The sequence below is a fragment of the Mizuhopecten yessoensis genome, unplaced genomic scaffold, assembly GCF_002113885.1.
Source record: "Mizuhopecten yessoensis strain PY_sf001 unplaced genomic scaffold, ASM211388v2 scaffold11033, whole genome shotgun sequence".
In the NCBI taxonomy this organism is placed as follows: domain Eukaryota; kingdom Metazoa; phylum Mollusca; class Bivalvia; order Pectinida; family Pectinidae; genus Mizuhopecten; species Mizuhopecten yessoensis.
Window position 1 is genome coordinate 972,623 of NW_018408845.1, and position 15,976 is coordinate 988,598.

At 35.0% G+C, this 15,976-nt stretch overlaps 1 protein-coding gene across 1 annotated transcript; it reads left to right on the top strand.

Moving 5' to 3' along the window:
- The first annotated feature begins 478 nt into the window (after positions 1-478).
- On the top strand, positions 479-7,579 carry LOC110464781 (dual specificity protein phosphatase 22-like). Its single transcript, XM_021520174.1, has 5 exons — positions 479-677; positions 1,236-1,352; positions 2,165-2,289; positions 3,111-3,282; positions 6,293-7,579. The coding sequence occupies exons 1-5, from the start codon at positions 657-659 to the stop codon at positions 6,560-6,562; spliced, it is 705 nt and encodes a 234-aa protein (XP_021375849.1). The 5' UTR covers positions 479-656; the 3' UTR covers positions 6,563-7,579.
- The last annotated feature ends 8,397 nt before the right edge of the window (positions 7,580-15,976 follow it).

Sequence of the window (15,976 nt, forward strand, 5' to 3'; positions counted from 1 at the left end):
CGTCCACTAAATTACATAACGTATCTTAAAAACTACATGTGGCTTGACATTGTTTTAGAAAGAAATAACGCAAACTAGCAATATTCAGCAGTTTAGTTTCGGCCAGGTACGTCTGAACCCCTCAATCTACACGTGCCAAATTTTCCTGAGGTCAGCCTCGGTCCAAATCTGTACCTGTCGTTTTCTTTACAGGTTCAACCGGTTCAACCGTTTCAACCGGTAACGCGAATGTACCCTAAGCCAAGTTAACGTTTGGGGTTTATCCGGGTTGAGGTGTCGTCAGGAGTTACGCTAACTCCGGTTATAAATATTTTGGTTCTGTAAATGGACTTAAATAATCTAGAAAAGTAACTTCAATTTGTTGAAAATTTAACATAAGAATTAGTATTTGAAACGTGTGCTTGATTAAAAGGAACCAGCGGAAATTCTATGAAATTTCATGATATTGGAGCATTTTTAAGAAAAATATCCGTCCATTAGTGCTATCCCATTCTTCTCTTGGATTACTTCCGGTATCTGACAGTCGGCAAATTCTCCAGAAAGATTCCTGTTTCCATCGTCATGTAGATTGTGGTATGGTCTAAGATACTCATATCTTGTTAACAGACAGTAAAAGAGGACATTCCAGTCGATTGATACGGCATTGTCATAACAAAATGGGCAATGGAATGAATAAGGTAAGCATATGTTCAAATTAAAAACGCAATGCGTCAAACAAAATGATCAGCTTTTTATAAACTGTCGTTTCATAGATCATGTTCTATGTCAGTCATATTGAAACTATAGTAAATGTAACTTAAATGTGTCGGGCATAATTGTTTTATTTGTTCGCTATCAGTGCCTCATGATAGGTACTGTTCCGTAGTCCCCTATTTAAAATATCACTTATCGTTTTGGTGATTAGATTAATGAATATTAAATGGAATTTCGCAAGTCTTATTCCATTTTGTTACTTTTGCCAAGCCACTCCAGGAAAACAAGAATAATTGTCATAAAAGTGTAAAAATGTTAACTATGACATTAAAAATAACATACAAGGACAAATTAACATCCAAGAAATTAGTGAATTTGGTATTGGTGAGGCAAACATTCTGCTTTAAAATGTTCATTGAGTATTCAGTGTAAGTCTACAAGACAGGAATACACAGTACAGGTATTTTTTGTAATACTATATTATAATAGTCCTTTATTACATTATCATCCAAATTTTGTCATTGTTTACCTGTCTGTTACAGATAATTCCTGGACTTTATGTCGGAAACTTCCGGGATTCTAAGGATCCTGAGCAGCTGGAAAAGTACAAAATCACACACATTCTGTCTATACATGATAATGCCAAAAAGATCCTGGAGGTTTGTTATTTATGAACAATTTTTTTGACTTCCTGTTTTAGTTCATGCTTTGTCTAGATATAGAAACAGGAATGGGAGTTGGCGAATCTAAAACATTATTCATAAGAGTCATCCTCTGAAACCAGAGAGGAGCGTGGAGGTCACTGATTGATAAAATATATTCCCTGTAAGTAAGCAAGATGGGGTTATCTCAGTCGACAGCTAAGATTCTGATACATTATTGGGATGTTACAGAATCTTAGCCCGACACTTTGTTTCTCACACCTTTTCGGAAAAAAAACCCCTATTCAACTTTGCTGAAGACTGCAAGTATCTCCAGTACAAATGGCCTCTACACTACTAAAGCTAAATTTGAATGATTCCATGTAAAAATGTAGTCTGTCCTTACATAGAAGACAATGTATAATACAGTGTAGATTATATTTTATCTAGAACATCAGATATCTAACAACATCAAAACAATACGACAAAACAGAATATTTATAATGCAGATTGTCAATTTCAAGCCGTTAAAGCGGGGATGAATTCATCGCAGTGTAAAAATTCTGCGAAATGTCACGTAAAGGTACAAGACAGATCGGACAAGATAACATGGGGTATGACGTGGGATATCTCCATCTGAGGTAGATTAGTGAAAGTTGATTGATGTAAACAGATATGTGTAGGCACTTGTGAACTCCCTAAACTCTGAAAAACATCACAAATGTCTTGAAAGTAGTAGTAGTACATCGAAATGAATGGCTTGTGACTTCAGATTTATGAGGATTGTATTTATTTATTTTCAAATCATGTTTTGATGATATGTTACACAGGACAAGGAGTATCTGTGTATTGTAGCCAGTGACACTCCCGAACAGACCCTCACCAAGTTTTTCCCGCAGTGTATAGATTTCATCCACGAGGCACGGCTCAAAGGTGGCAACGTCATAGTCCATTGGTAGGTACTTTAGGTTACAAAATAATCCACTGGTAGATAATAGAAGTTACATATTGGTCCACTTATTGGTACTACAGGTTACATCATAATCCACTGGCAGATAAAATAGATAACATTATAATAAACTAGTAGATAATATAGGTTATCTACATTGTTCCGTGGGGATACAGGTTCATTTTACCTGAGCCAAATTGTAAAATTTATTTTTTGACAGATATGAATTCAGTAGATACCTTTGAAACATTTATAATACAGTGTATGTAAGATTTCTATTTGGTACCACCGGTATGTGAAATGAATCTTGTAGGTTAGGCTGAGCAGTGAGTTACCTCCCTTTGACCACATGCACATGATAGTAGATAATGAAACAGTTACCTACTGTCCATGCAGGGACATACAGGCATACAAAAACATGATTGACCAATGAAAAACAGGAAATACTATTCAGAAGGGTGACAGTAGATTTTAGTCCATGTATTTGTTTTGTTAAATATGTGTTATCATACTTGCCAACTCTCTCTATTTTGGAAGGAGACTCCCGATTTTGGGCCCTAAAACTGAGCATTTTTAACCAGTGAATTTGCTGAAGTAGTCCTATTTTCTAAGTTCTGATGATTACATCTGAAAGAACAACTGCAAAGATGTCATTACAAAGTGGCATTTTTTACCTGGGGTGAACAAACACACATTTTATTTATGCTTTTAATTCTGAGCAAGCGTAATCTCTCCCATGGAAATTCCAAAATGTTGGCAAGTATGGTGTACTACACCTATAGTACTATATATTTTTAACGAAATACATCTTGTGCTGCTGTGGTCAGTATTGCTGGGGTGTCCAGAAGTGTCACAGTCACAGCTGCCTACATCATGACGGTCACTAGTCTCGGCTGGAGAGACGCTGTAAATGCCATACGAGGAGCACGTAGCTGTGCCAATCCTAATTTCGGTTTCCAGCGACAGCTACAACAATTTGAATCAGACCTGGTGGAAAAGGTAAGTCTACTTGAGCCAAAGAAAATTGTCATATAGTACCGATATATTTTAAAACTGTACCAGTACAAAATGTTTTGATAAAATTATTACCGTTAATCTCCAGAGAGTTCAAAAATTTCTTCAACTGTAAATACAGTCGAACTTCGTTATCTCGAAGTCAACGTGGTCGTGGGAAAACTTCGAGTTATCCGAGTATTCAAGTTATGTAGGTTCATATATTTGGTATGAAATTTGCTGTTTTGACATAGCACTAGCAGTTATTGATTTTATTGATAGCCAATGCTTGTAATCAATCGATGAATGGTATACATATTCAATATAACAAATACAGGTTTGTAATTTTACAATGAATACCTGTATAAGTTTTTTAGGACGTAAAACGTACTTTCTTTTAACGCGATCAAAACGGTTATTGTGAGTTGTTATTAAATATGGACGGGCCTAGTGATTAAGTGTCTTGGAAAAGTCTTTCCAGATCTGCATTTGGTCCGTCAAGTTTTACCTCTGAAGTGTTACATTAAAAATAGAACTATTCCGCTGTTTCCGACTTCGTACTATACAATGCGAAAATGAAGTCTCAAATCACTGTAATAGAGCGTAATGTTATGCATAGTTGATTCTTTAAATAAAAACACACACGAACAGATTCTATCGTACATGTAACACATTGATTCATTAAAACCAAATGTGACACCTGACACCTCCTCAACTCGATGTAATCAACAGCAATTATTGTATTGTTCTTAAAATCTTTTGATCGACTTTCAAAGCCATAAGTGAAGCTGTCCTAGGTTGTAATTTTAACTGTGGACCGCGTGTTGTGACCAATTTTCCGGTTTTGACTGTGGTCTGTTTGTGGTGTACAAATCATTAAACTTGCAGTAAGTACAGAATACTGTTGATCAACATCGATTGATGAAATTTGTTTTTTGTTGTGAACATCGTGGTTTTGACAGTCCGCACACTTAACACTCTAAAGCTTTATCGTAAAACTTTTTTTCCGATTTCATGCTAGTCAACTCACGAAAGATGCTCATAAACACGGAATGGTGAGATGCTGTAGTTTTGAATTTTATTTGTATCAAATAATTAATAAGTGACAAAATGAAACTCAAATACCATGAAGTAGACGATGTGTTGATGTTGGATTTACGCTGTTGATACCAATATCTTACTTCAAGGTATCCAAGTTTTTCGAGTTTTCAGGGTTCGAATTATCAGAGCTTTATTTACTAAGATAAAGAAGAGCTTTGGCCAGGACCAAAGAAATACTTCGAGATAAATGGGGGCTTTGAATTAAACAGGTTCGAGATAACGAGGTTCAACTGTATATTTGAGGAAGGGCTAGTGACATCAATGTTATGGTACCGGTTGTATTTGAAATTGAAAACATTGCAAAATCTCTATTATTAGATAACTATAGAGATTTTTCAATGTTTTCAATTTTGAAGATTTTTAATTTAAAATGATGAGCCATTGTCATCAATGTTAACATGACAGTTTAACAATGAAACAGATTATCAGGTAAGACAACCTGACAGTTTATAAGTAGTGAAAACACTACTTCTCCTACCATATCATTAGCCGAAGGGCAAGTGAGCTTATGTCATGGTGCGACGTCCTCCGTCCGTCATCGTCCGTTAACTTCTTCTGAAGAATGAACAGGCCTAGAGTCATGATATTTGATTGAAAGCTTTGTTGGTAGGAGCCCGACAATGTTTGAGAACGAAAATGACCTTGACCTACTTTTAAGGTCACAGGGGTAAAATGTGTCAAACACTTCAAACGACTTCTTCTGAAGAACTAAAAGGTATAGAATCTTTATATTTCGCTGGTGGCTTCCTGGGATAGAGCTTAACAAAGTTTGAGAATGAAAATTAGTTTGACCTACTTTTAAGGTCACAGGGGTCAAATATGTCAAATGCTTCAAACGACTTCTTCTGAAGAACTAAATGGTATAGCATCTTTATATTTGATTGATGGCTCTTTCTGGAATAGAGCCGGCAAAGTTTGAGGATAAAAATGACCTTGATCTTCTTTCAAGGTCACAGGGGTCAAATGTGTCAAATTCATATCTAATCATTAAAACGACTTCTTCTGAAGGACTGAAAGTTATAGAACCTAAATATTTGGCTTGTAGCTTTCTGGGAAAGAGCCCAACACAGTTTTAGAATGAAAATGACCTTGACCTACTTTCAAGGTCACAGGAGTCAGATATATCTAACGCTTAGAACAACTTCTTCTGACGAACTGGAAGGTATAGAACCTTAATATTTGGCTGGTTATTTCCTGGGTAAGAGCCAAACAAAGTTTGCGAATGAAAATGACCTTGACTTGCTTTCAAGGTCACAGCATTCAAATATGTCAAACAGTTCTAACTACTTCTTCTGAAGAATTAAAATTCATAAAATTATAATATTTGGCTGGTGACTTCCTGGGATAGAGCTCACCAATGTTTACGAATGAAAATGACCTCAACCTACTTTAGAGGTGACGGAGGTCAACAACATTTTAAAGGATTTGTTCTCAAGAACTAAAAGGAATGGATTCATAAGATTTGGCTGGTAGCATTTTGTAATAGAGCTAACCAATTGAGAAGGAAAATGACATTGACCTACTTACAAGGTCACATGGAAAAATATGTCAAGCAACTTCTGAAGAAGAATAAAAAAGCATAGAATCTTATAATAATATTTTGCTGGTAGTTTCAGCAGATGGATCCAACTATGTTTGTGAGGGAAATATTTTTAGTGCAATATAATATTTAATGAGAATATTTTGCTATGACTGCTTAAATATTCAGGTGAGCGATACAGGCCCTGTTGGGCCTCTTTTTTTCACTTTGCATAAATATTAATTTTTGTGCTACCAACTACTTAAGTTATTTGATTTATAGAAGAAGTGTTAACAAATATAAATCCCTTGTTTCCACCTACCTGAATAAATACCTGATATTTTAATTAGCTTAGTTAAGAAGTAAAATGTACTCTTTTGCTCTGATTTTCTTTAGGAGCGGAAGAGAATTAAGGAAAAGTATGACCCAAGTCCATATAATGATGAGATGGAATGTCGGGCGCTGCTTACAGCTTTCAAGAAGTTTGTATTATACGATGACCCAAAAGACAAGGATGACGGCCTCTATCCCTTACCTCCCAATGCCTACAAGCCAGATCCTCGTGACAAATCACCTCCTACAGATTCCCGTAAAGAGGATAAGAGCAAAAAAACTGGCTACAGTAAATATGCAGAAAAAGATGCAATACAAAAGAAATTGTCGTGACGCCATTGTCAGGATTTCTCCAGTGATGTTTCGTTGTGGAATAATGATGATGGTAATGATGAAACTAGTTAAAGCTCAGTCACTGGTAGTGTTTTGAGAAAGATAACGAAAGAAAATCAAATACATCTATTAGATACTTTGTAGTTTTAATATTATTCAACCTAGTAGATTGCAATCAAATTTTAGAGGTATAGAAATTATATTATACAAACACCCATGTCCAAGTATATAGACCATAATAGCATATTTAACCTTCTAAATACGTATAGTTCACACTTCAGTTTAAGGAAATTGGGTTTTGAAAATTAACTGCTGTTTATTATAAATTGAAGAATCCCATCATAATATTTACCATATTTCAAATAAGAAATCTATAATTAATTCATAAGTCATTTTACCCTGCCAGACTTAGTTGGCAGCTTAACTACATCCATACATATTTAGATATTATATACATAAAATTTAAGTAAAAAAATATCAATAATAGATTTTTATCAGAAAAAAATCAAAAAGCAATAAATCTTTTGATAACTTTTTGTTAAAGGATGCATTTTTTAAAAGGAATTTATTAGTGTTTATAATTTAAATGCCTGTTTGAATAAAAAATACCCGATTGTCTTGCTTGAGAATGCACTAGGTGTTAGTTCCATTACTACAGTACTGTATTGTTCCGTCTCATACTGTGGTAAAATGTTTCGCCAGTCTCAATTAGTAAAGTGTTCACTCAGTATCATTTGTGATAGGAGCTGCCAGGAGGCACGGTGGTTTAGTGGTTGGATGCCGGGCTCGTGACCAAAGGGTTGCTGGTTTGAGTCGCTGCACAGTACTGTGTTGTATCTTTGAGCAAGATACTTTGCTCCGCTGGCTCCAGTCTACTCAGCTGTAAATGAGTATGTGGTTGGGCAGTGCTAGAATTGTAGAATGCTAGCTGAGAGCGCCTAAATGGCAGTACCGGCTGTATGCTCCCCAGGGAGTTGAGAAAGATACTGACTGGTTGTAAGGCCCTATAACCACAGATAATAGTTTGTGATCCGCTTTGAGACGACCTTACGAACTAGGTTGTGATAAAGCGGTATAAATTATAAGAACCTGAAATTATTATTATCATAGAATTAACTCAGTGTTGAGGTTATGGAATGTTTATTATAGGTAGTGAAAAGTCATGGCTGAGTTATACATACATGTATCTCCATCTCACTCAAGACATATACATTGCTTCTTAAGGTCACAGATGGCAGGCTGTCTAAGATGCTTCAAGGTCATAAATGATGGACCTACATGTAAACTCAGTGTCTCAACTTCACAGATGGTAGGCTTATAAAATACACTGTGTCTCAAGGTCACAAGTGACAGTCATGATCTGTGTTTCAAGGTCACTGATGATGTACATGCACACTGTGTTTCAAGGTCAAAGATGACAGGTATATGCACTGTCTAAAGCCACAGGTGACAAGTGTATATACTGTCTTCAGCTGTCTCAAGGTCACAGAAAATAGACTTACACATTTTGTCTCTTGGTCCGTATGACAGACCTATTGATCGGACAGACCAGCCCAAGAGACCACCTGTGTTAAGAGACCACCCTATCGTAGTGGTCTTCATGTTATCGTTATCTGTGTTAAAAACACCTGAAATAAGAGACGATGTAATTGACATCGTCAAGTTAAGAGTACTATTTAGCAGGAGTTTGGGTGATGCTGATGATTTACCTGAGATTAGGGCATTCTGAATAACTGCGTAAAGAAAAAAGTGAAAATATGAAGTATCTGGAAATCCTCACAACATACTGTATCTGGATCTGCCCTGTGTAACCAATTATAGGTACGTTTCAATACTCCTTATCAAAATGAAACTGAGTATCTTTTATTGTAGGTCTTTATTAGTCCTCCACCAGTAAAACTGGGGGGCTCCCTACCAGTGAAATAGGAGAAACTAGAGGGCTGCTTGATGTAGGTCTGTCTGTCTGTCTATCCGTCCTAGTATTGTCTGGACCATAACTTCTGATTGGCTACAGATATTTATTATGGTCCCACTTGGTACACATATGTCTTGGTAGAAGACAGTGTCTCGTACAACTTATGACCCTTAACTAAAGGTCAAGGACTCAATTATAAGTGGAATGTCGGTAGTTTGTATTTTGTAATTAAATTTTTATCTGGTCCATAACTTCAAATTGGCTACAGATGTTTTGATGAAATTTTGTATACTTAGTATAACCTTGCCACAGTGTGTGTGTATGCGTGTACCACTGACAGGCCAGTATTATAAAGGTCAAAGGCACAAAATATGTCAAAGGTCAAATATTAATGCTTTTTTGGCGGGCAATAAATTTTGAATAGTTGGTCATGTTTTCAGTGAATATTCAAGATGGATGCATCGTTGCTGAAATGTTTGTCACATACTAATCCCAGTTAGTACCTTCAAGGTCAAGGTCGCAGCAAAGGGCAAGTCATGCCTTTCCAGCAGAGGACTTCTGAATGGGTACACGTTTGTATCAAATTTGATAGATGTAGATAAATTTATGATTACTAGACATGATATCCTGGTAGGAGACCATACATTGGGTGGGACTATACAGGGTGAGCATGCACACTGACAGAATAATGATGTTGTGAATATTAAAAATCGCATCATTGATTTCATGATTTTTTTTTTGTGTATGAACAATATCGTCTATGTTGCCAATACTGTACTTGCAGCAAATGCTCAGGAAATTTGAATAGATAACAATATCTAATAAATTCTCCTATCAGTTTTGCACAAAATTGTATTTTTTTTATATAAGAGAAAATTTGAATTATTTATATCATTTAAACTTTTCACTAATCACATGCTTTTTATTTATCTGTTCATTTTCAAACACTGCTACTCTCCTTGCATTTCATATCTGTATACAGTGGATACTGTCTTCTTAAAAACCTGCATTTTATATATGATAATGCTTTTTTTCTTTCTATCGCTTCAGCTAGCATCTGAATTATCTCCCTTGCACTGGTAAACTACATTAACCATGAACTAACAAATGTATGATATTTTGTAAAAATCAAATGTTCCAAGTTTGTTTCCTGAAATCTGAAATCTCTCGGTTATTGAGACAGCAGCACATTACAGAGTTTGTACACTTTTATGTACCTGTGAGAAATATTTTATTTTTACCATATCATTTTTCTAAAATTGTTGGTGAACTGTAACTTTTGAGAAAATATTTTCATATGAAGATTTGGTTCAAAGCAAGCATTTTATAAAAGCTTCTATTTTAATGTGTAAGCATTGATAAAAAATAATATTTATCAGATCTTGGGATCTTTTTTATCTTGGACAATGCAAGAAATATTCAATTCAATTTTGCAATATTAATTAGAAGCACATGATGAATACGTTTGTTGATTAAGTGTTTGTATATGGAAGCAATTCCATTATAAATTTGTTTGATATTTTAGGTAATTTACGAAATGTGGTCGTGTTTTTTTGACACTGATTATGTAACGAATGTAAGAATGTGAAGGTGTTGAGGGGACATAAACCATGGTTGTTCACCTATACATCCATTTATACTTTTTATGGATTTCTTGCTATATCACAATTCAAAAGGTCTTTTGATTGTGTTCACAGTATCTTATTTCCTGTTGACGTTACATTTTGCCATGTGATTGAATATATCTGGATATGTGTTTTAATGCAACCAGTCATTATTTTATGCAAACATTTTGTTGATTATTTACATCAAAAGCTGAAATTGCATGTACAATCCACACTAATTATAAAATTTATCTCGTTTTAAGTGGTCGTAATGTTCATGTCAATTTATTCAAATAGCCTTAGTGAATATATGTAGAGGGATATATGTATAATCGTAACACTGTGTCTTGATAAAGGAGCGGATCGCTCCGGAAATTTGACAACCTAAACTTGTCCACACTGTTGGAATTACTTCTTTGCCCTATATAATCGTAACACTGTAACACAGTGTTACGCTTGCTTGTCAATGATTGACCTGGTTTAGTATGGACTAATATTGAGGGGTTAATTCTGGTATTGGTAGAGAGAACCCTTAACAAGGACAGGTGGGCAAATGCTTATCATGTCTCACATCTTATTAAGTAAGGCATAAGGGCATGTTATTGATAATATTCTAGGCATGTCTTCTTATCTCGGGCATGTCTTAAATCTTATCAAATGGGATGTCTCGCAGCTTATCTTAGGGATGTGTTACATATTATCTTAGGGATGTCTTACATCTTATCTTAATGATGTCTCACATCTTAACTTAGGCATGTCATACATCGTATCGTAGGCATGTCTTACTACTTATCTTAGGAATGTCTCACATCTTATCTTAGGGATGTCCACATGTCTCATATCTTATCTTAGGCGTGTCTCACATATTATCTTAGGGATATCAGGACCACATCCCTGGGGATATCTAACATCTTATACTTGGCATATAACACAGCTCATCTTAGGGATGTCTCACATCTTATCTTAGGCATGTCATACACCATATCGTAGGCATGTCCTATTACTTATCTTAGGGATGTTTCACATCTTATCTGAGGCATGTCATACATAGTATTGTAGGCATGTCTTACTACTTATCTTAGGAATGTCTCATATCTTATCTTAGGCGTGTCTCACATATTATCTTAGGGATACCAGGAACACATCCTTGGGGATATCTAACATCTTATACTTGGCATATAACACAGCTTATCTTAGGGATGTCTCACATCTTATCTTAGGCATGTCATACATCATATCGTAGGCATGTCTTATTACTTATCTTAGGGATGTCTCACATCTTATCTGAGGCATGTCATACATCGTATCGTAGGCATGTCTTATTACTTATCTTAGGGATGTCTCACATCTTATCTTAGGCATGTCATACATCATATCGTAGGCATGCCTCATTACTTATCTTAGGGATGTCTCACATCTTATCTTAGGCATGTCATACATCATATCGTAGGCCTGCCTTATTACTTATCTTAGGGATGTCTCACATCTTATCTTAGGCATGTCATACATTATATCATAGGCATGTCTTACTACTTATCTTAGGCATGTCATACATCGTATCATAGGCATGTCTTACTACTTATCTTAGGCATGTCTCACAGCTTATCTTAGGTATGTTTTACATCTTGTCTTAGGAATGTCTCACATCTTATCTTAGGCATGTCTGATATCTTATCGTAGGCATGTCTTGCATCTTATCTTAGGCATGTCTTACATTTTATCTTAGGCATATCTTACATCGTATCTTAGGCATATCTCACAACTTATCTTAGGGATGTCTCACATCTTATCTGAGGCATGTCATACATCGTATCGTAGGCATGTCTTACTACTTATCTTAGGAATGTCTCATATCTTATCTTAGGCGTGTCTCACATATTATCTTAGGGATATCAGGAACACATCCCTGGGGATATCTAACATCTTATACTTGGCATATAACACAGCTTATCTTAGGGATGTCTCACATCTTATCTTAGGCATGTCATACATCGTATCGTAGGCATGTCTTACTACTTATCTTAGGCATGTCATACATCGTATCATAGGCATGTCTTACTACTTATCTTAGGCATGTCTCACAGCTTATCTTAGGTATGTCTTACATCTTATCTTAGGTATGTCTTACATCTTGTCTTAGGAATGTCTCACATCTTATCTTAGGCATGTCTGATATCTTATCGTAGGCATGTCTTTCATCTTATCTTAGGCATGTCTTACATTTTATCTTAGGGATGTCTTACATCGTATCTTAGGTATATCTCACAGCTTATCTTAGGCATGTTTCACATCTTATCTTAGGGATGTCCACATCTTATCTTAGGCATGTCTCACGTCTTATCTTATGGATATCTTAAATCTTATCTTAGGCATGTCTTACACATTATCCTAGGCATATCTCACATCTTATCTTAGGGATGTCCACATCTTATCTTAGGCATGTCTCACGTCTTATCTTAGGGATATCTAACATATTATCTTAAGAATATCTAACATATTATCTTAGGGATATCTTACATCTTACCCAAGACATGTCTCACATCTTATCCAGATGATGTTTTGCATTATATCTATGGCTGTTAATCCAAGTGTTAAAATTTTCAAAAAAGAATTACAGTTTCCATGAATGAAATTTAGAAGTCTGAATGCCTGTTTTGTTTTTGGAATATTTACTGGAAGACTTAATGTTGAAACAACTTTTTAATTTTGCAAACGTGTTGTTATTCCTTGTTAAACATGAGACATGACTAAGTCTTAAACTTTAAATAAAATTCAGATCTTAAATTTGATTAATTGTATGTACACGGCTACTTCATCTTCCTTATGAAAGGTCATTGAAATTATAAATTTAATGACTCACAAAACACTGACCCAGGTCATTATCCGGTATATTTAGGATAAAAGCCATTAAATTGATTTATTCAATGACTGGCAAAATTTTGTCTGGGTTATATATTACAATGTTTATTAGTGACATAATGTTGTACCTGTTAGAAATGTAATGAGTGTTTTGTGCCAAACATTAAAATTGCACCTCAGTTAAGTTAGGCTATAACCATCTATGCAATATGTAACTACTCGGTATAACCAGTATATAACATTGTCATGTCTGTACCTGTATAACCAGTATATAACATTGTCATGTCTGTACCTCGTATAACTAGTATAGAACATTGTCATGTCTGGACCTCGTATAACCAGCATATAACATGGTCATGTCTGTACCTGTATAACCAGCATATAACATTGTCATGTATGTACCTCGTATAACTATTATATAACATTGTCATGTATGTACCTCGTATAACTAGTATATAACACTGTCATGTCTGTACCCCGTATACCCAGTATATAACATTATCATGTCTGTACCTCATATAACTAGTATATAACATTGTAATGTCTGTACCTCGTACAACCAGTATATAACAGTTTCATGTCTGTACCTCGTACAACCAGTATATAACATTATCATGTCTGTACCTCTTATAACCAGTATATATCATTGTCATGTCTGTTCCTGTATAACCAGTATATGACATTGTCATGTCTGGACCTCGTATAACCAGGATATAACATTGTCATGTATGTACCTCGTATAACTAGTGTATAACATTGTCATGGCTGTACCTCGTATAACTAGTGTATAACATTGTCATGTATGTACCTCGTATAACTAGTATATAACATTGTAATGTCTGTACCTCGTCTAACCAGTATATAACAGTTTCATGTCTGTACCTCATATAACTAGTATATAACATTGTAATGTCTGTACCTCGTCTAACCAGTATATAACATTATCATGTCTGTACCTCGTATATCCAGTCTATAACATTGTCATGTCTGGACCTCGTATAACCAGCATATAACATGGTCATGTCTGTACCTAGTATAACTAGTATATAACATTGTCATGTCTGTACCTCGTCGGCCTTATATATACAATGTACCACCATATTATGTAGAATATATCTACCCTCACATTAACAGGTTGTGTTTAGCTCGTTTGCTGTATACTGCTGTATATGTCGGTAGAAAGTATATCCCTATCTTATAAGTGTTCTTGTTTAACATATCTTTCTGTATGTAAGTATATAAAATGTTTTTAGTTCTGTTAAGTTCTTGTAACATATTTACATGCCATGTTTTACTGGTGTTAAACCTATAGTTCTGGTAACTTATTTATCTAGTTGAGTTGACTTCGAGTACACCACCTAGACTTGTCACACATAAGAAATGGTATATATTATTATATAACCATCCTATTGTACTGTTATGTAAATCTGCTTATGTGTCCACAAAACAACAACAAGTATACACATTGATGTATAATTTGACTAGTGTAATAATTAACTACTTTTCTTATGAGAAATTGATTTATACTAATTTAGAAGAACATGTTTCTCGCAAGTTGAAATGTTAAAAGAACAATTTGAAGGTGGTTGGGCCTTTCCATCAAACTGTTTGAGCAATTTGGAACTCATCATGATGTGGTTTCATTTTCAAATTATGACAGAAATTCTTTTATGGTTTCCGGCTGACATTTGAAGCCAGACGGAACTCGTAACCATAGAAAGCATTTTTTTTTTTTTTAAATAAACTTGAATTGCAATTATTGCCTTAAAAAAGGAAGATTTAGGTTTTTATGACAAAAAGTAAATGTTTAACATAACACTGGAGATGTTTACTTTAGTTGATGCCAATCTCTAATTGAAATACTTCCTAAAAAATAACAGTTCCACTCGTACACCTGTGCACACTACCAGTAATGCTAATGAATGTTATGTTATTAAGTATCGAGTTGGGGGCCAACATTGAAACTATAGCAGTGTAGTATCCTACAAGTGATGAGTTGGGGTGTTTCTGCAGCCTATATAGTTAAGATTATTGTTTTGTTCATTATTTATTTGATTACATATTACTCAATAAAGTATGTGTTCATGTAATTTGTTGTTTTTCATTTTATCATCAAATCAATGTCTATCACAATGTTCTTTCTCGAAAAAAGAATAAAATAAATATCAACAGTCATGCTTTAACCAAGCTTTTAGGCTTAGCACCTCGTCAGGGATTAAAGGAACCTCAACTTTATGTCACATCCATATTTGAAAAACGTATTAGGCATGACATGGGTGAGGACCATTCAATCCCTGAATAATGAATGCTGTAGACTCTTGAGGCTGAGGTGTGGTGTCAAGAAGTGGAAATAAGATTTGATATACTTACTCAGTTTGTGCGAAGTTAAATTTAGCTTTATTTGATATTTATCATCCCTGTGCCAAGGGCATTAGAAGTTTAAATAAATGAAGGGTGTGGCACCCTTGGGGGAGAAGGATGTGATTTAATATGAAAAAAGGGTGGTCATTCTTTAAATGTTACTCCTAAATAGTAGTGAAGGGATTTTAACCTAATTTGGTATGGAGAATCCCTGGGCCAGGGAAAGTCAGTTACTGTAAAAACCCATGTAATTTGCGCAGGTAATTTTTGAGGCTGATAATCCCTAAGCTAACTCTAATATTTTGCGCACCAAAAATACATAAAATTTTAAAAAAGTTCAAGTTCCGAAAATAGATCTCTGAAAAGGAAAGACAAACCGCTTGGGATTCTTAGGATTTTTGTAATTTGTTTTTTATAAGTAAGTTCATAAGTGTTGTTTAAAGGTACAATGATGTTAAAACTAAGAAGAAACTGTGTAATATGTGTATTTTGTTGTTTGTTTCCTTTGAAATATCTCATCACACATGACACACACGTGTGGGCATATCGGCATACATCAATTCATTTATACCCCCAATCTCTTAAATAGATTATTACTTCACTTTATCTGTAGCCAGTTTTCTCATGGTAAATCTAACAGATATATTCTCTGGGGTGGCTATGAGTTTGGTCGCT

What these genes read in the sequence shown, in the direction of transcription:
- LOC110464781 (XM_021520174.1), top strand. Translation starts at nt 657, where the DNA reads ATGGGCAATGGAATGAATAAG. An exon ending in TGGGCAATGGAATGAATAAG is followed by an intron (nt 678 to 1,235) that starts GTAAGCATATGT and finishes TGTCTGTTACAG; the next exon opens with ATAATTCCTGGACTTTATGT. An exon ending in ATGCCAAAAAGATCCTGGAG is followed by an intron (nt 1,353 to 2,164) that starts GTTTGTTATTTA and finishes TATGTTACACAG; the next exon opens with GACAAGGAGTATCTGTGTAT.